This window comes from Babylonia areolata, chromosome 30, assembly GCF_041734735.1.
Source record: "Babylonia areolata isolate BAREFJ2019XMU chromosome 30, ASM4173473v1, whole genome shotgun sequence".
NCBI lineage: Eukaryota > Metazoa > Mollusca > Gastropoda > Neogastropoda > Buccinidae > Babylonia > Babylonia areolata.
In genome coordinates, this window is record NC_134905.1 from 26,861,060 (window position 1) to 26,881,378 (window position 20,319).

The following is a 20,319-nucleotide window of genomic DNA, read 5'->3' on the forward strand; positions in this document are numbered from 1 at the left end:
TCATTATCATTATTTCTGTGTGGTGCAGGACCCCCGAGCAGTGCCCCAGCATGGTGTCCCTGTTGTTATCATTATCATTATTTCTGTGTGGTGCAGGACCCCCGAGCAGTGCCCCAGCATGGTGTCCCTGTTGTTATCATTATCATTATTTCTGTGTGGTGCAGGACCCCCGAGCAGTGCCCCAGCGTGGTGTCCCTGTTATTATCATTATCATTATTTCTGTGTGGTGCAGGACCCCCGAGCAGTGCCCCAGCATGGTGTCCCTGTTGTTATCATTATCATTATTTCTGTGTGGTGCAGGACCCCCGAGCAGTGCCCCAGCGTGGTGTCCCTGCTGTCGGAGAGCTACAACCCGCACGTGCGTTTCGGGGCCGCTATGGCGCTGGGCATCGCCTGTGCTGGCACGGGGCTCAAGGTATGTCTAACTCTTGGTGTCTGTCTTGTGTGTCCAGTCTTGTCGTGTGTTTTGTGTGTCCAGTCTTGTCGTGTGTTTTGTGTGTCCAGTCTTGTGTGCCTCGTGTGTTTTGTCATATCTTTGGACATGTTTTGTCTTTTCTCTGGTGTTACGTGTCTTGTCTTGTGTCTCTCGTCTTGTGTTTTGTCATGTGTCTGGTTTGGTCATATTTTGGACATGTTTTGTCTTTGGTGGTATGTGTCTTGGCTTGTTTTGTCGTTTTTCTGTTTGGGTTTTTTTTGTTTTGGTTTTTTGTTGTTGTTGTTTGTTTGTTTTTGTTTTGTTTTTTAAATTATGATTTATTATTTGTTTATTTTTTGATATCTTTGGTCACATGCTATCTTGGTCAGTGGTCTTGGGTCACGTGGAAGTGTTTTGTGGTGACTGTCGTCGCCTGTTGCTGTGTAGCTGTGTCTTGTCAGCCGCCAACTGACCCTGTTGTGCTGCTGTACAGCTGGCTGGTTTGTGAGTCACGAGATTCTCACCTGAAAGGTCGGTGATGGTTTCCTGGTGACGTCTGATGAGTGAAGGAAGGAATGGTTGTAGAGGTGTTTCCTGTTGTCCCACGTGCTGATATGCTTTGCACATGAACCTTATTTGTGTGCATCTACGCTCGTAAAATACCAAAGGCAGCATGTGATTTCGTAAAAGCCAAACGTTCCCATCCGTTGCCGTGTCTGAAGACGGAATATGTCTGCCCAAACGGTGAGGGTTGTTCAGACGAAAGCCAGGAACCACTCTCCCCCACGGCCCTACCCCCCACCCCCTTTTTAAAAAAAATTTTTTTATAGGAAGTGTCTGGGTTTGTTCCTACGAACCTTTTATTTTCCTGTGTTTTAAGCTGAATCGGCAGCATAAGCAGCATTGACTTGAATTAGTGTACCTTGTAACCCCCCCGCCCCCCTCCTATTTTCTCACTTTAAGGTCCTCCATCCTACATTTCCACCTGTTCTTTTTTTTTCTCTTTATGAAATTAATGTCCGGCGTACAACAGCAGTCAAAATTGTCTATTTTCCTTCAGATGGACAATTTCCAATTCTTTCAATGTTTGATGAGCGTTTGCTTGTGTCTGTTGTATGGTCTTCCTGGGGACTGTCTTTTGCAGTCACTCCACTGTGTGTGTGTGTGTGTGTGTGTGTGTGTGTGTGTGTGCGCCACCAATATCACCACTGTTGCTGCTGCTGCTGGTCTTCCTCCTCTCCCACAACTACTTCCACCATCACCACCACTATCACCACTCCTGCATCTACTGCTACAGTAGCACAGTAGAAACACATGTGCAGCAAACGCAGTAAACACGTGAAATGCAGCAGTGATTATTGCATTGTGTGTTGTTTGGCAATGCAGCAAGCAGATTCTGGAGAGAGAGGGAGGGGATTGTGGGCGGAAGGGAGGGGGTCCTTGTAGAACCCTTCTAACGAAAAGAGGAGTTGGTGAGGGTGGGTAAAGAAGAGGGGATGGGGTATGGGGGCTGTGATAACCAGGTGTCAGAAAGGTGATAACAAGGTGGAACTAGTTGTCAGGATGGGGTGTGGGGGCTGTGATAACCAGGTGTCAGAAAGGTGATAACAAGGTGGAACTAGTTGTTGTCAGGATGGGGTGTGGGGGCTGTGATAACCAGGTGTCAGAAAGGTGATAACAATGTGGAACTAGTTGTCAGGATGGGGTGTGGGGGCTGTGATAACCAGGTGTCAGAAAGGTGATAACAAGGTGGAACTAGTTGTCAGGATGGGGTGTGGGGCTGTGATAACCAGGTGTCAGAAAGGTGATAACAAGATGGAACTAGTTGTCAGGATGGGGTGTGGGGGCTGTGATAACCAGGTGTCAGAAAGGTGATAACAATGTGGAACTAGTTGTCAGGATGGGGTGTGGGGGCTGTGATAACCAGGTGTCAGAAAGGTGATAACAATGTGGAACTAGTTGTCAGGATGGGGTGTGGGGGCTGTGATAACCAGGTGTCAGGTATAACAAGGTGGAACTAGTTGTTGTCAGGATGGGATGTGGGGGCTGTGATAACCAGGTGTCAGAAAGGTGATAACAAAGTGGAACTAGTTGTTGTCAGGATGGGGTGTGGGGGCTGTGATAACCAGGTGTCAGGTGATAACAAGGTGGAACTAGTTGTCAGGATGGGATGTGGGGGCTGTGATAACCAGGTGTCAGAAAGGTGATAACAAGGTGGAACTAGTTGTCAGGATGGGGTGTGGGGGCTGTGATAACCAGGCGTCAGAAAGGTGATAACAAGATAGAACTAGTTGTTGTCAGGATGGGGTGTGGGGGCTGTGATAACCAGGTGTCAGAAAGGTGATAACAAGGTGGAACTAGTTGTCAGGATGGAGTGTGGGGGTTGTGATAACCAGGTGTCAGAAAGGTGATAACAAAGTGGAACTAGTTGTCAGGATGGGATGTGGGGGCTGTGATAACCAGGTGTCAGAAAGGTGATAACAAGGTGGAACTAGTTGTCAGGATGGGGTGTGGGGGCTGTGATAACCAGGTGTCAGAAAGGTGATAACAAGATAGAACTAGTTGTTGTCAGGATGGGGTGTGGGGGCTGTGATAACCAGGTGTCAGAAAGGTGATAACAAGGTGGAACTAGTTGTCAGGATGGGGTGTGGGGGCTGTGATAACCAGGTGTCAGGTGATAACAAGGTGGAACTAGTTGTCAGGATGGGGTGTGGGGGGCTGTGATAACCAGGTGTCAGAGAGGTGGAACTAGTCGGGTTATCTGAGTGGTTTAGACAGACACCTTACAACATGGTCTGTTAAACGGTGAATGGGATGGGGTCAGCTTCCTGTAATGGACATAGATAGATGTGTGTGTGTATGATTCTGTGTGTGTGCGTACATGTGTGTGTGTGTGTGTGTGTGTGTGTACTTACTGTGGTTACCGTCTTACTGGCCTGATTTCAGAGCTACACTTTGTGTCCAGGTTCGATCGTGGGCTTTGTTCATTTTGTCTGGATTTACAAGCTGCAGTGTGCTGTCTGTCTGTCTGTCTGTCTGTATGTCTGTCTCTCTTCGCTCTCTCTGCCTGTCTGTTTGTCTGTATTTGTCTGTCTCTATCCATCCACCAATGTAACTATCTCCTTTTCTTCTTCTTGTCTTTGATGTATGTTTTCCGAGATATTTCTCTTGCATTTTCACTTTTCCCTTCTTTTTAATTTTAATTTTTATTGTTACGTTTTTTGTTGTTTGTTGCTTGTCTTTGAGGGCTGGATGAAAAAAAAAAAAGTATGCTTAATCTATTCCCCATCAGAAAATACAAATTATTCATTCCTTCATTCTGCCCCTCCACACTAGTTCACTGAGAGTTTCCAGTATGGTATTGACTTGTGACTCTGGACAAAGCAGACCTGCTTTATTTGCCGAGCAATGCGTACACACACAGGTCATGATGGGACACGAGTGACTATCATAACTATATACGCATACAGATCACAGCCTCTCTGTGACCTCCTCTGTCTTTCTACCCTCGTCACTGTCTCTGTCTGTCCGTCTGTCTTTCTGTCTGTCTGTCTCTCTGTGTGAATCTGTCTCTGTCTCTGTGTGTGCGTCTCTCCCTCTCTCTCTCTCTCTCTGCGTCTTTTTCTCTCTCTGTACGTCTCTCTCTCTCTTTCTCGTCTCTCGCTCTCTTCCACTCTTTTCTGCCCATTTCTCCTAACGCAATACCCCTATCCTCTCATCCACACTCTTTCTCTCTCACACAAAGGGGGTGGGTGTTGGGGGGGGGGGGGTCTTCTTTTATCCATGCTTCTTATTTTACATAAATGCATTTCACCCCACCCCCAACCCACCCCTTTATAGATTTATTATTATTACCTCCCACCCACCCCCGAAAGCTAATGCGACAGACGGTTGTTTCTGAAAGAAAGAAGACAGTGGAAGAAGCACAGGAGAGAAGGGGATAAGGAAGATGGAAGAAGGGGGAGGGGCGGGGGGATACAGGGGAAAGGCAAACTAAAAGGCACGCTCCTGATGTCATTATCTTCTTGCTTGCTGTTGCAAATGAGATTTTTGACATTTCTCTGTCAGTTTTGCTTTCATTATTTCACAAATTTTTATATAATGCACACATTCACAGATATTTGAGAACCAGTTTAGGGTTTACATAATTAATGATTTTAAAAAAAAAACTCAAAAAAACAAAACAAACCAAAAAAAAACAAAAAACCCAAAAAAACCCAGTGCTGTTGTAAAACAGCTCTTTTGTAGGGGTTGTTTTGGATGATGGCATGATGAAAAGCATATGTTACTGTTTTTAGTGAGTCAGAATGTTTTATGTGTGGGTGGTAAAAAAAACACACACAAAACACACACACACACACACACACCAGAAAATGTTTGTATTACGAAACTGCTTACATGTGCGCACGTGAGAGCTGTTCATTGTTCGGTGTCCGTTCTTGATGTATGTGTTAAAGTGAGAATGCACAAAGAAAATTTCTCGAATTCTGGTTTTTCACACCCACGATGTCAGCCTCTCTCTCTCTCTCTCTCTCTCTCTCTCTCTCTCTCTCTCTCTCTGTCTGTCTCTGTCTCTCTCTCTCTGAATGTCTCTCACAGCATCCTTTCTCTTTGCCAGCCGTGTCCCTTGTTTCACCACCACCTACCTCCACCACACCACAAAAGACGGGTCCCTTCCTCTGACCTGCGTCAGTTCTTTTACTTTTTCTTTTTAACTGAAGGACATTTCTCTTTCACGTCTCTTTCTGGTGTCTCTTAGCCAGTCCCCTCCCCCCTCCCCCTCAGGCCGGTCCTGGGAGACTCGTTTGACTGGATGTGGAAGGAACAAGACAGGAAAAGCAATCGGCGGGGACAGAGAGCCAGTCGTGGAGAGAGATTGGTTTGGAGCAGTATGGAGGGAGGGGCTGGGGGTGGGGGATGAAAGTGAAGCAGAGTAATGTGCAGGGCAAAAGGGGTTATGGCTGCACTTAAACGTCCGTATTTCACCTTTGGTTTTGTCCTGTACCATTAAGGTTGAGTGGCTGGATTTCTTCTTCTTCTCTTTATTGTTGTTTGTGTTGTTATATTGACACCTTTTCGTGACAATAATTACACCCCCCACCCCCACCCGCCCACCCTACTACTCTACAGCCAGACAAAGCCCACCCTCCCCTTTCCCCATATTCTACAGCCAGACAAAGCCCCCCTCGCCCCCACCCCACCCCCCGGCCTCCCTATTCTACAGCCAGACAAAGCACGGCAACCATGTGACCAGTCTGAGAGCCCATCCAATGTATGCAAATTTCCTCCGGCAAGGGAGTTGTTCCAAGCATTGCAGCATTGATAACACTTTTTTTGGAACCCTCTTCCGACAGCTAATTCAGCCTCAAAGGAGATCCTTTGTGCTTCCTTGCACAACGTAATCCAATCAATAAAAGAATATTGACGAAATTTCCGCATTTTTTCCTTCCTCTTTTGACGCAAATGGTGCACCCTAACAAAGTGCATTCCCCCCTGGTGTGTCCAGGAGCAACAGGTTGGCCATCAGCACGAGAGCAATGGCTGTCCCCTCTCCGCCTGTCCTCCACATATCAGCACTGAGCACCAATCAAAACCACACCCTTCACCCACCTCCCTCCTCTTGCTGCACGCGCTCCTGTGCCAGTTTGGGATCACGAGATCGATAAAGCTCTTGATCGTTCTCAAGGGCGGAAGGAGAGTGGATAATTTGTGTGACTTCAACTTGTGTCCAGAAGAGAGAGAGAGAGGGGGAGGGGGGGGTCTGGTGCCAGATTCATTTACTAACATAGATTTCTGTTTTGCACAGCTCAAGTTGTTGGCAAGGGGACACAGGCTTATTGATGTTGTGACCGCCTGTCGCTATTGATGAAGAGACTGACTGTTTCCCTGCACGTGATGTCTGAATTTCCCCCTCACTTTCTGTCAGTGTTGTCTGCACGTGATATCTGAAATTTCCCCTCACTTTCTGTCTGTCAGTGTTGTCTGCACTGATGTCTGAATTTTCCCCTCACTTTCTGTCTGTCAGTGTTGTCTGCAGTGATGTCAGAATTCCCCTCACTTTCTGTCTGTCAGTGTTGTCTGCACGTGATGTCAGAATTCCCCTCACTTTCTGTCTGTCAGTGTTGTCTGCACTGATGTCTGAATTTTCCCCTCACTTTCTGTCTGTCAGTGTTGTCTGCAGTGATGTCAGAATTCCCCTCACTTTCTGTCTGTCAGTGTTGTCTGCACTGATGTCAGAATTTTCCCCTCACTTTCTGTCTGTCAGTGTTGTCTGCACTGATGTCTGAATTTTCCCCTCACTTTCTGTCTGTCAGTGTTGTCTGCACTGATGTCTGAATTTTCCCCTCACTTTCTGTCTGTCAGTGTTGTCTGCACGTGATATCTGAATTTTCCCCTCACTTTCTGTCTGTCAGTGTTGTCTGCACGTGATATCTGAATTTTCCCCTCACTTTCTGTCTGTCAGTGTTGTCTGCACGTGATGTCTGAAATTTCCCCTCACTTTCTGTCTGTCAGTGTTGTCTGCACAGTGAGTCAGCATTCGTGTTCGACTCGCAGTTGTGTAAGTGCACATCTGACACACACATGCACACTCGCAAGCACTTACGCAGGCACACACACTCAGGCACACGCACGCACACACACGTCTAAAAACACTTATAGTGAATAGACGTTAAACTGAAGAAAACGCACACACGCAAGCACACACACACACACACACACACACACACACGCACGCACGCACGCACGCACGCGCACGCACACACACACACACACACACACACACACACACACACACACACACTCTTCATGATAATGACGTTGAATGAAGATCTCTCCTGGCGATACAAAGTAGATTTGTGGTAACGAATTTCACAGAATGAGGATCTATTTTGTCGCGCGCGCGCGCGCGTGTGTATGACTCTCTTTCTCTCTCATTACATCTGTAGCTGATGATTTTCACCAGTGTATGGCTTTATCTTCACACGGCAGCAACACACAGACACACAGCCGCCAATACCACTTCTTATCAAGGACGTTTTTCAGTTTGTTTCTTTTTTTTCTTTCTTTTTTTTCTTTTTTTTTTTTTTTTTTGGTCTTCTTTTTCGTTCTCCTCATCTTCTTCGTCTCTTCCTCCTCTGCCTCTTCTCCTCCTCCTTCCTCTTCTTTTCCTCTTCCATATTCTCCTTCTCCTCCTCCTCCTTCCCCTTCTTCTCCTCTTCCATATTCTCCTCCTCCTTCCTCTCCTTCCTCTCCTCCTCCTTCCCCTTCTTTTTCTCTTCCTCATTATCCTCTTCCTCTTCTTCCTCCTCTTACATTGTCTGTCTCTCCTCGTTTTGTGTCGTATGGAGACAAAGTCCAAGTTCGCTCTTTTCCACAAGTTGCGTGCTGATGTTTGAATGACCGTGTACCACATGTGATTAGGCATTCGCTTTGGAATATTATGTCCGGTGGGCTTGTTTCCATAATTCACCGAATTCTGACGTGGATTAATTGAGTATTTTGAAGGTACGCATTTAATCGCCTGGTTCATACACGAGACAGGGATTAAGGCACAAGCAGTGGGGTTTTTTGTTTTTTGTTTTGTTTTGTTTTTGTTTTAGATTGGCAGATAACAGAAAGAAAAGTTCACTTTGAAAATGTCCACTGTCATTCCAGCAGGCTGTCTGCAGGGATTCGAACCTCACGCCTTCCGTTCTCTCGGCACATTCGTCCAGGGCTCTTGAGCACCAGGCTGTCGTGTCAGGTCTTCCAAAGAAATTCAGTGGAATGTGAAACAAAAATACATCAAGAAAACAAGTGACATCCGAGAGGGGATTTCTCTCCTTTTTTTTTTCTTTTCTTTTTCTTTCTCCCTTTTTTTTTTTTTTTTTTTTTTTAATAGTTCTTTGTTGTTGTTGTTTGTTTGTTTTGTTTGAGCGGGAATAAGGTTTGGTTTCCACATGACAGGTGAAGGATTGGCTGCCGGACCTCAGAGGTATTAAACCGCCACAGTGGGCAGCTGGGGTCAGCAGTTAGGGCCTGGGCCACCACGCGTCTTTCTTTTTCTCTCTCCGCCGTCACCTCTCTGTCTCTCTCTGTCTCTCCCTCCCTCCTCCCACCTCTCTCTGTCTCTGTCTCTCTCCCTCCACTCTCTCTGCCTCAATCTCTCCCTCCCTCCACCCATCTCTCTCTGTCTCCCTCCCTCCACCCATCTCTCTCTGTCTCCCTCCCTCCACCCATCTCTCTCTGTCTCCCTCCCTCCACCCATCTCTCTCTGTCTGTCTCCCTCCACCCATCTCTCTCTGTCTCCCTCCACTCTCTCTGCCTCCATCTCTGTCTCCCTCCCTCCACCCATCTCTCTCTGTCTCCCTCCCTCCACCCACCTCTCTCTGTCTCCCTCCCTCCACCCACCTCTCTCTGTCTCCCTCCCTCCACTCTCTCTGCCTCCATCTCTGTCTCCCTCCCTCCACCCACCTCTCTCTGTCTCCCTCCCTCCACCCACCTCTCTCTGTCTCCCTCCACCCACCTCTCTCTGTCTCCCTCCCTCCACCCACCTCTCTCTGTCTCCCTCCACCCACCTCTCTCTGTCTCCCTCCCTCCACCCATCTCTCTCTGTCTCCCTCCCTCCACCCACCTCTCTCTGTCTCCCTCCACCCATCTCTCTCTCCCTCCCTCCACCCACCTCTCTCTGTCTCCCTCCACCCACCTCTCTCTGTCTCCCTCCCTCCACCCACCTCTCTCTGTCTCCCTCCCTCCACTCTCTCTGCATCCATCTCTGTCTCCCTCCCTCCACCCACCTCTCTCTGTCTCCCTCCCTCCACCCATCTCTCTCTGTCTCCCTCCCTCCCTCCCTCCATCCACCTCTCTCTGTCTCCCTCCCTCCCTCCCTCCACCCACCTCTCTCTGTCTCCCTCCCTCCACCCACCTCTCTCTGTCTCCCTCCACTCTCTCAGCCTCCATCTCTCCCTCTCTCTTTCGCTCTCTTTCGCTCTCTTTCTCTCTGTCTCTTCCCATGTCTCTGTCTTTCTGTGTCTCTCTCTGAGTCTCTCTGTCTCTGTCTGTCTGTGTCTGTCTCTCCCTCTCTCTCTCCCCCGCCCCCGCCCCCCTCTCTCTCCAACCTTGTCTTCGCCAACTACCGATTTCCTACGTTCCGGCGATCGCCGGCAATGACCAGCCATAAAACAGGAGGACGATGATGATCACGTGTGAAGCGGCCTCTCGCTGTCGGTTCTGTCCTCCTCCATCCAGCATGATGCTTGGCTCTCCTGGGGGGTGGGATGGGGGTGGGGGGTTCTCGGGGCAGAGGTGAGGCCAGTGGGGACCAGACAGTGAGCACGTTTCGAAAACATCCCCATTGGTTTCAACGGTCACCTTGACCCTTCGCTCTGCTCTTTGCCGTTTCTTCTGTCCGGGGCCCCATATATTGTGTGGAACCTCCTCTTCTCTCTCTCTCTCTCTCTCACCACCTTTTCCTGTGCACAAATCTGAGTTTCCTATTTGTTTTTTGTTGTTGTTGTTTTTATATTAAAAAAATTGTATTCTATTGTTTTTTTATTGCTCTTTTTGTCACAACAGATTTCTGTGCGTGAAATTCAGGCTGCTCTCCCCAGGGAGAGCACTTCGCTACACTGAGAGCGCCACCCATTTTTCGTTGTTGTTGTTTTTTTTTTCAGCCTGGAGTTTTATTTGTTTTCCTGTCGTTTTTTCTCCGTATCGAAATTGCAGAGGCGACATGTGCACGTGGCGACAGGCTGTCAGTGAAGTTGGGTGAGCCGAACACACATTTCAGCTGGCTGTATTTATGCCAGGTGTGGTTGTGTCAGAGAGGACTTTTCACTGCACGCACATCTTAAACCAGTTCCAGGGGGGGTGTCCGGAAAAACAAATGTTGTGTGCCACACAGCGTGCGTGTGTGCTTCTTTCTTTGATTTCACGTCTTTTCACTTTGAGTGATATTACACACACTCTCTCTCTCTCTCTCTGTCTCTCTCGCTGTGTGTGTGTGTGTGTGTGTGTGTGTGAGCGCGCGCGCGCTTGTCTCTGCCTGTCTCTCTGTGTGTCAGTCATTGTTGGTGCGTGGGGGCATGCTCGTGCATTGAAGTGCATTTGTAAAATGGTGTTGTGTGGACGTGTTTGGAAAGCACTCAGACGGAGTGGGCGATGTGAGGTTTGTGTGAACGTGCTCAGACTTTGTTACTCTTCAGAAGAAATAACTCCAGAATTCTTTTTTTTTTCTTTTTTTTTTTTAAAGTCATACGGTAAGGATGGATCTGGTAAACGGGGGAAAATCGTTACTGAAAATTGTTACTGAAAGATGGTTGCCTTCAGTTTTATATCAGTTCTGTGTGTGTGTGTGTGTGTGTGTGTGTTCCCAGGAAGCGCTGTCCCTGCTGGAGCCCATGACCAATGACCCAGTCAACTACGTGCGCCAGGGGGCTCTGATCGCTTCCGCCCTCATCCTGATACAGCACAACGAAGTCAGCTGTCCCAAGGTCACTGCTCTCTGTCTGTCTATCTGTCTGTCTGTCAGCACAAACAATGTCAGCTGTCCCAAGGTCACTGTGCTCCATGTCTGTCTATCTGTCTGTCTGTCTGTCAGCACAACGTCGGCTGTCCCAAGGTCACTGTGCTCCATGTCTGTCTGTATGTCTGTCTGTCTGTCAGCACAACGTCAGCTGTCCCAAGGTCACTGTGCTCCATGTCTGTCTGTATGTCTGTCTGTCTGTCAGCACAACGTCGGCTGTCCCAAGGTCACTGTGCTCCATGTCTGTCTGTCTGTCTGTCTGTCAGCACAACGTCGGCTGTCCCAAGGTCACTGTGCTCCATGTCTGTCTGTCTGTCTGTCTGTCTGCACAACGATGTCAGCTGTCCCAAGGTCACTGTGCTCCATGTCTGTCTGTCTGTCTGTCAGCACAACGATGTCAGCTGTCCCAAGGTCACTGTGCTCCATGTCTGTCTGTCTGTCTGTCAGCACAACGATGTCAGCTGTCCCAAGGTCACTGTGCTCCATGTCTGTCTGTATGTCTTTCTTGTTTGTCTTGTCAGTCTGCTGTTTCACTCTGCTGCTGCTGCTGTGTGTGTGTGTGTGTGTGTGTGTTGGACAGGGATTTGTACGTGTACAAGTGGGTGGGTGGGTGTGTGTGTCTGTCTGTGAATGTCTATGTGTGTGTTTTTGTGGGTATCAGTGTCGGTTTTGCAACTGATCTTTGTTATGAAACAGATGAAATATTCAGCTGATTATTTTTATTTTTGAAAATTTTGTCGTTTGTTTTGAAAAAGGGTATGTAAAGTGAGTGCAATGGATCATACTGTCGATATATTTTTCAGAGATCTAGCGCTTTTACAGAAAATGTGAGGAAATAGGCTACGATCATTACCTATCTATCTGTTTATCTGTCTATGCAGCATTGGTTGTGGCGACGTGTGTTTTTGCAATGGTTTGTATTACACCTACCTGTCTGTTGTACGCAGGTGACTCATTTCCGCCAGCTGTACTCCAAAGTGATCAGCGACAAGCATGAGGACGTGATGGCCAAGTTCGGTGCAATCCTGGCCCAGGGCATCATTGATGCTGGTAGGTCGTGTGTGTGTGTGTGTGTGTGTGTGTGTAGTGCAGTTCTGGCCCAGGGCATCATTGATGCTGGTAGGTCTTGTGTGTGTGTCTGTGTGTGCGTGCGCGGGTGTGCGCGTTCGTCTGGACGGAAGTGCAGCATGTATCACGATGCATGTATGTGCACACATAATCACACATATATACACATACGCACACAAGTTGGCGGACACAAACACATACACACACTTAGAGTCACACCACTCCTTCCCCACACACGTGCACACACGCACGTGTGCACATACATACACCCTCCCCCACACACATACACGCACGCTTTCATACACACACAAACGTGTTGGCATCCCCACATGCTACTCGTCACAGCAGATCACATCAGTGCACACCACACGAGCACAGGCAATGAACCAGAATCACCACTTCTGAGCACAGGCAATGAACCAGAATCACCACTGCTGAGCACAGGGACGGATCCGAGACATCACACTGTTTTTTGCTGGTCCCACCATCAACACCCTCAGTGGGCGCTTGATTGAATCAAAACAGTGGTTATATAACACTTGATGCACAGACTCTTACATAGAAACAAACCCTGTTTACACGGTTGTATGATCCAGTGGATTCTCATTACATGGTCATTTTTCTGGTGTGGAAAGGAGACAAAACACATCTTACCCCACCCCCCACCCCCCACCCCCCCGCACCCCCCACCCCCTCCCTGTCCCCGACTTTTTAGTTTGACTGGGGTAAGGGTAAGCAGGGTTCGTCACTAACGGGAGCGCTGAGCGGAACGCTCTGAAAAAACAAATTGCGCTCTGGAAAATTCCTTGACTCAGAGCGCTTGCGCTCTTGATTTTGAAAAGACACAAGCATACACTACTGTATCTAAATTGTTATTCCATTGTCCATCACAAACAAGAGTCAAAAGCGCGATCGTTTTGCATTTACCGAAGTTTGAAAGCCGTCTGTTTACGTTTTGTTAGTTCAACCGGAAGTAGGCCTATTGAAGTGTGGTCCAAGGAAGAGAAGGCCAAACTTTCAAAAGCGTCAGAAAACTGAGAAGCCGGAAAGTGAGAATGAGAGTGAGGAGAATGGATGAAGTGACTCAAGTATCGAAGAGGAATTGATGTAAACAAGAATTAAAGGTGAGAAAATGAATTTATGTTTGAGACTTGTTGCTCTATGTTTTTAGTGTGCGCTCTTAGTTTTCAGTTTGCGCTCATCAAAATTCTGAAACTAGAGCGCAGGCGCTCATGTGAAAAAATGTTAATGACGAACCCTGGTAAGGGTAAGATGACTTGTATCATTTATGCAATACATTATTAGTTATACATTGTTCCCTTCTCTGAATCAGTAAGAAATTTAGGCGTCATGATGACTGATATCAATCAGATTTCTGACGTAATTATTTACAGAATATTTTCATCTCTGAATCAGTTAGAAACTTAGGCGTCATTTTGGACAACAAACTCGCGCTGAAATATCAAAAAGTGACTACTCTGTCATAGCGTATGCCTGGAATTATGTACAACAGGTAGTATAACACATGATTGAGACATCCTCACCCGTTGAAGCAACCCAAAGACTGTAGTCACATCCCTCCATTCTCAGCCGTCCCCCCCCCCCCCCCCCCCGATACTTCATATGGCCAGAACTGAAGTGAGCATAGAATGACAAACTGTTGACAGTGTCAGTGGTGTTAACGACAGACCTACAAACTATTGACAGTGTCAGTGGTGTTAACAACAGACCTACAAACTATTGTCAGTGTCAGTGTGTTAACGACAGACCTACAGTGACAAACTATTGACAGTGTCAGTGGTGTTAACGACAGACCTGCAATGACAAACTATTGTCAGTGTCAGTGGTGTTAACGACAAACCTACAATGACAAACTGTTGACAGTGTCAGTGGTGTTAACGACAGACCTACAGTGACAAACTGTTGACACACAGTGATGTTTATGAAAAGCTGTTGACAGTCAGTGTGTGTCGACAGTTTATTAATCTGGGTCTTCTGTCTTTAACATGACCACTGTTCAGTCAGTGATGATAACCACAGATGCAATACCAGTGATAATTAGGAAACAAGAGAGACAGACAGCGATGGTGAGCCAGACGTGTTTTAACTGATGTGAATGAACTCCCCCTGACTGACTGCTGCACGTGCAGGGGGCCGGAACTGCACGGTGTCGTTGTTGTCGCGCACGGGCCACACCAACATGGACGCCGTGGTGGGACTGCTGGTCTTCTGCCAGTTCTGGTACTGGTACCCACTCACCCACTTCCTGTCCCTCGCCTTCTCCCCGGCCTGCCTCGTCGGCCTGAATGCCGACCTCAAGGTGAAACCTCCTCCTCCTCTTCTCTCTCTCTGTCTCTCTCTCTGTCTGTCTGTCTCTGTCTCAGCTTTTCCTCTCCCTCTCCACTTGTCTCTTGGCTTTGTTGGTTGGGTGGTTGGTAGGCGTTAAAGAAGGGCTGACTGAGGGAGAAAGTACAGAGAGTTGTTGTTGTTGTCCTTCTTCTTCTTCTTCAAAAACTTCTGTCATAATAAAGATATAAAAAAGTCTTCTGTTCCATTAATGTCTATTCCTGAAGTCTTATCTCATTTAGTATCGCTAAAAATTAAGAATTTGTGTGGCTTCGACGGCATTAGTCCAAAAATATTAAAAATATCTGCACCTTATATTACTGATCCTCATACTTATCTCTTCAATCTTTGTCAGTCCAAATATCATTTTCCAAAAGAGTTTAAACATGCAAAAGTCATTTGACTACATGAAAAAGGTGATGTTAATGATGTCAATAATTATAGACCAGTCTCATTGTTGTCTTCTGTCTCTAGATCTAGAATGTCATGTACACCTTTGTCTAACTCTTACATCCTTTATTGAAAAATATCAGATTCTATATACCAATCAATCAGGATTAAGACAGCACCATTCTTGTGAGACCGCTTTATGTAGAATACCTGGTTCATGGCTGCATGATATTGATAACAGCAAGGCGGTTGCAGTGATATTCCTTGATTTCACAAAAGCGTTTGACTTAATCATGAAATATTGCTTAAAAAATTGAAATGTTATGGTATTGACAATAACTGCTTATTGTTTCTCGGGTCTTAACAAGGAAACCGTATTCAATCTGTCTATTCACGTGGCTTTATTTCTTCCAAAAGGCATGTTCCAAGAAGAGTACCACAAGGGTCAATTCTAGGCCCTCTCATATTTTCGTTGTATATCAGTGATCAACCTTTATCAATTCAACATATAATATGATTTATTTGCTGATGATACATCAGTATAATATGCTAGTCACAATGTTGACGAAATCCTGCTCCTCCTTGTTGTAATTGTTGTTGTTCTCCTCCTCCTCTTCTTCCTCCCTCTCCTCACTCTCCTTGTAATTGTTGTTCTCCTCCTCCTCCTCTCCTCCTCATGTTTCCTCCTCTCCCATGTCCTCAGATGCCCAAGGTGGAGTTCAAGTCGTCAGGGCGCCCGTCCCTGTTCGCCTACCCCCCTCCCCTGGAGGAGAAGAAGAACCTGACCAAAGAGAAGGTGGAGACGGCCGTGCTGTCCATCACTGCCAAGCACCGCCGCAAGGAGGCCGAGAAGAAGAAGGAGGAGAAGATGGACGTGGTCAGTGAGCACAGTGGTTTGAACAAGTCTTTATTCAGTCAACATGTAGCACAGTGGTTTAAACAAGTCTTTATTCAGTCAACATGTAGCACAGTCGTTTAAACAAATCTTTAGTCAGTCAACATGTAGCACAGTGGTTTAAACAAGTCTTTAGTCAGTCAACATGTAGCACAGTCGTTTAAACAAATCTTTAGTCAGTCAACATGTAGCACAGTGGTTTAAACAAGTCTTTAGTCAGTCAACATGTAGCACAGTCGTTTAAACAAGTCTTTATTCAGTCAACATGTAGCACAGTGGTTTAAACAAGTCTTTATTCAGTCAACATGTAGCACAGTGGTTTAAACAAGTCTTTATTCAGTCAACATGTAGCACAGTGGTTTAAACAAGTCTTTATTCAGTCAACATGTAGCACAGTCGTTTAAACAAGTCTTTAGTCAGTCAACATGTAGCACAGTGGTTTGAACCAGTCTTCATTCAGTAAACATGTATTATCACTGCTTTCTCCATTGCAGTGGGAAATCATTTTCAGCTTGGTCTTTTGTGAAAGAATATGACTCTCAAACTAGGAGGCAAAATTGCACAGGCTCTTACTGCTGCAGCCTTGGGGGCTAGCGGACGGACAGATTCTTTATGTGTGTGTTGGTCAAGACTTTTTTCACTTAATATTGTATTTTGACATTAGTTTGTGCTCATAAAATGTTCATTGCCAATGCTTGCAAAAAAAGGATGAAACTTTACTTTATGAAGTATCAATAATTTTTAATTGTTCTGTTTGTTTGACTTTCTGACTTAATGAGAACAGATCCATCTTCTTTCTGCCCAACCTTCTCTCTCTCTCTCTCTCTCTCTTTCTCCTCCCCCTATTGATACCAGATCCCTACTGGCATGTGCTGTCTACAGAAAAGTCATGTCCTTTTCCCCTCAGGATGAAGAGAAGAAGGACGACGCCCAGGACAAGGAGAAAGACAAGGACAAGAAGACCCCCTCCACCACCGCCACCCCAGTCGGCACCCCCTCCACCTCCTCAGTCGACGACAGCAGCAAGAAGGGAGGGGAGGAGGAGAAGAAGGAGGAGGAGAAAGAAAAGGAGAAAGAGAAGGAGAAAGAAGCGCCGGAGCCCACGTTCGAGCTGCTACAGAACCCGGCCCGGGTGATGAAGAACCAGCTGCGAGTGTTGTCCCCTGCGGAGGGCACTCGGTACAGGCCGGTGAAGGAGCTGAGCCATGGGGGCATCATCATGCTGAAGGACGTGAAACCTGACCAGGAGGAAGACCTGGTGGAGTTTGTGCAGGGTGAGTGTGGGGGAGGGGAGGGGATGGGAGGGGGGCATCATCATGCTGAAGGACGTGAAACCTGACCAGGAGGAAGACCTGGTGGAGTTTGTGCAGGGTGAGTGTGGGTGGGGGAGGGGAGGGGGCATCATCATGCGGAAGGACGTGAAACCTGACCAGGAGGAAGACCTGGTGGAGTTTGTGCAGGGTGAGTGTGGGGGAGGGGAGGGGAGGGGAGGGGGCATCATCATGCTGAAGGACGTGAAACCTGACCAGGAGGAAGACCTGGTGGAGTTTGTGCAGGGTGAGTGTGGGTGGGGGAGGGGAGGGGAGGGGAGGGGGCATCATCATGCTGAAGGACGTGAAACCTGACCAGGAGGAAGACCTGGTGGAGTTTGTGCAGGGTGAGTGTGGGTGGGGGAGGGGAGGGGAGGGGGCATCATCATGCTGAAGGACGTGAAACCTGACCAGGAGGAAGACCTGGTGGAGTTTGTGCAGGGTGAGTGTGGGTGTGGGGGAGGGGAGGGGAGGGGGACATCATCATGCTGAAGGACGTGAAACCTGACCAGGAGGAAGACCTGGTGGAGTTTGTGCAGGGTGAGTGTGGGGGTGAGGGTGGCTGTGCATAGTACCCCCCAGCACAGTTTGAATAATGGATGGTCTGCTTGTTCCACCAGTCCCGAAGGGAATGCATTAATCAGATTGTTTCCAACTGCGGCTGTCAAACTGGACTGATGAAATATGCAGGTCATTAGGTACGGGTAGAGTCTAGAGATTTGAGTTGGGGTTGGGGGAGGGCGGGAGAGAATAGAGCTGAACGCACCAGACTTTTATCGAGAATTTTGTCTGAATTTTAAGAGAAAAGTGAGCGAGGCGAGTGAGACCGTGTTTGTATGTGCTGAGAGACAGACACACACACAGACAGGAGACAGACACACAGACAGGAGACAGACTGACCAGAGAGACAGACACACAGACAGGAGACAGACTGACCAGAGAGACGGACACACAGACAGGAGACAGACTGACCAGAGAGACGGACACACAGACAGGAGACAGACTGACCAGAGAGACGGACACACAGACAGGAGACAGACTGACCAGAGAGACAGACACACACACACAGACAGACAGACTGACCAGAGAGACAGACACACAGACAGGAGACAGACAGACTAGAGAGACAGACACACAGACAGGAGACAGACCGACCAGAGAGACAGACACACACAGACAGGAGACACACACACACAGACAGGAGACAGACTGACCAGAGAGACGGACACACAGACAGGAGACAGACCGACCAGAGAGACAGACACACAGACAGGAGACAGACTGACCAGAGAGACAGACACACAGACAGGAGACAGACTGACCAGAGAGACAGACACACAGACAGGAGACAGACCGACCAGAGAGACAGACACACAGACAGGAGACAGACACACACAGACAGGAGACAGACTGACCAGAGAGACAGACACACACACACAGGAGACAGACTGACCAGAGAGACAGACACACACACAGGAGACAGACTGACCAGAGAGACAGACACACAGACAGGAGACAGACTGACCAGAGAGACGGACACACAGACAGGAGACAGACCGACCAGAGAGACAGACACACACAGACAGGAGACAGACTGACCAGAGAGACAGACACACAGACAGGAGACAGACTGACCAGAGAGACAGACACACAGACAGGAGACAGACTGACCAGAGAGACAGACACACAGACAGGAGACAGACTGACCAGAGAGACAGACACACAGACAGACAGACTGACCAGAGAGACAGACACACACAGACAGGAGACAGACCGACCAGAGACACAGACACACACAGACAGGAGACAGACCGACCAGAGACACAGACACACACAGACAGGAGACAGACCGACTAGAGAGACAGACACACACACAGACACGAGACAGACCGACCAGACAGACCGACCAGACAGACCGACCAGACAGACACACACAGACACGAGACAGACCGACCAGAGAGACAGACACACAGACAGGAGACAGACTGACCAGAGAGACAGACACACACAGACAGGAGAGAGACAGACAAACCAGAGACAGGCAGGCAGCCAAAGTGTGGGTGTGGAGGCTTCAAGTCATGATTCCGCCATACCCATTTCCGTGCTGACCACTGTGTGTGTGCTGTCCCACAGCGGGTGGCCCCAAGACTGAGGAGGAGGAGGAGCCGGAACCCCCGGAGCCCTTTGAGTGGACGGAGGACTAGATCACCAGGCCAGCAAGGAGGGGAGAGGAGCGGCTTTAGTGAACATGGGCATGAAGGCTCTCCCTGTCTCACCATGCATTGGTGGCGCTAAGTGTAGGTTTGTTTGGAAGAAGAGCCATTCTTCCATCATTGGACTTGATACGTTAGATGTCTGGACATTGGTGTGTCTTCAGTGTTCCCGTTTTGTCTGGTGAAATTAATGTAGTGGAAAACAAATCTCACGTTTAAGTATTTGAAATTTGAGCTTTCTTAACTTATTCCGTGGTCTTGTGTGGGTTGCTTTATGCGCCTTCCCCCTCCCCCTCGTGATGTCACTTCTCTGTTCCCTTAGAGAAAGGTATGGCTTCAGATTCTACAGAGACATGTCAGGTTTATGTGAAAATGTTTGGAAACAATGTGTTTATTATCTTTGTAGCTTCTTGAAAAGTAATAAATACTTAAAGCAACCCGTGTTTTCTTTGTGTATGTCTTTTTTGTGATGCAAAAAACACCCAGTAGTACCATGTTATTTTTTTTCGTCTTTTTTCATAAATGTTCATGTAGATGGCGGACATCTAAAGTGGAAGCGAGTTTGATGAGTGATGTATCCCCCAAGAACAAATTCATCCAACAGGTTTATGTGTCGGCCTTTCTCTGTCGCTCTTAGTGCGTTTGTGATCAGCACAGCATGTGTGGCACTGAAACGACTGAAAAAAAAAAAAAAAAATCATCAGTGTTCTGAAATAAAGATGACTTGTCAATCGTTCAGTTGTTTTTTTGGTCAGCAGTATTTCTGTGCTGTTTTCACTGTCTCTCTCCGTGTTGGTCAGCAGTATTTCTGTGCTGTTTTCACTGTCTTTCTCCGTGTTGTTCAGCAGTATTTCTGTGCTGTTTTCACTGTCTTTCACTGTCTCTCTCCGTGTTGGTCAGCAGTATTTCTGTGCTGTTTTCACTGTCTTTCTCCGTGTTGTTCAGCAGTATTTCTGTGCTGTTTTCACTGTCTTTCACTGTCTCTCTCCGTGTTGGTCAGCAGTATTTCTGTGCTGTTTTCACTGTCTTTCTCCGTGTTGTTCAGCAGTATTTCTGTGCTGTTTTCACTGTCTTTCACTGTCTCTCTCCGTGTTGGTCAGCAGTATTTCTGTGCTGTTTTCACTGTCTTTCTCCGTGTTGTTCAGCAGTATTTCTGTGCTGTTTTCACTGTCTTTCAC

General features: G+C 47.5%; 1 protein-coding gene across 1 annotated transcript in view; it reads left to right on the forward strand.

The window, feature by feature from the left end:
- Nucleotides 1–19,877, forward strand: part of LOC143275647 (26S proteasome non-ATPase regulatory subunit 1-like) — a 231,624-nt gene extending 211,747 nt beyond the window's left edge. The window contains exons 20-26 of the mRNA XM_076579898.1: nt 301–415; nt 10,771–10,887; nt 11,867–11,969; nt 14,138–14,307; nt 15,427–15,600; nt 16,526–16,892; nt 19,062–19,877. Coding sequence (XP_076436013.1) covers nt 301–415; nt 10,771–10,887; nt 11,867–11,969; nt 14,138–14,307; nt 15,427–15,600; nt 16,526–16,892; nt 19,062–19,132 — 1,117 coding nt within the window. The 3' untranslated portion in view covers nt 19,133–19,877. The remainder of the gene's footprint in view (nt 1–300; nt 416–10,770; nt 10,888–11,866; nt 11,970–14,137; nt 14,308–15,426; nt 15,601–16,525; nt 16,893–19,061) is intronic.
- The last annotated feature ends 442 nt before the right edge of the window (nt 19,878–20,319 follow it).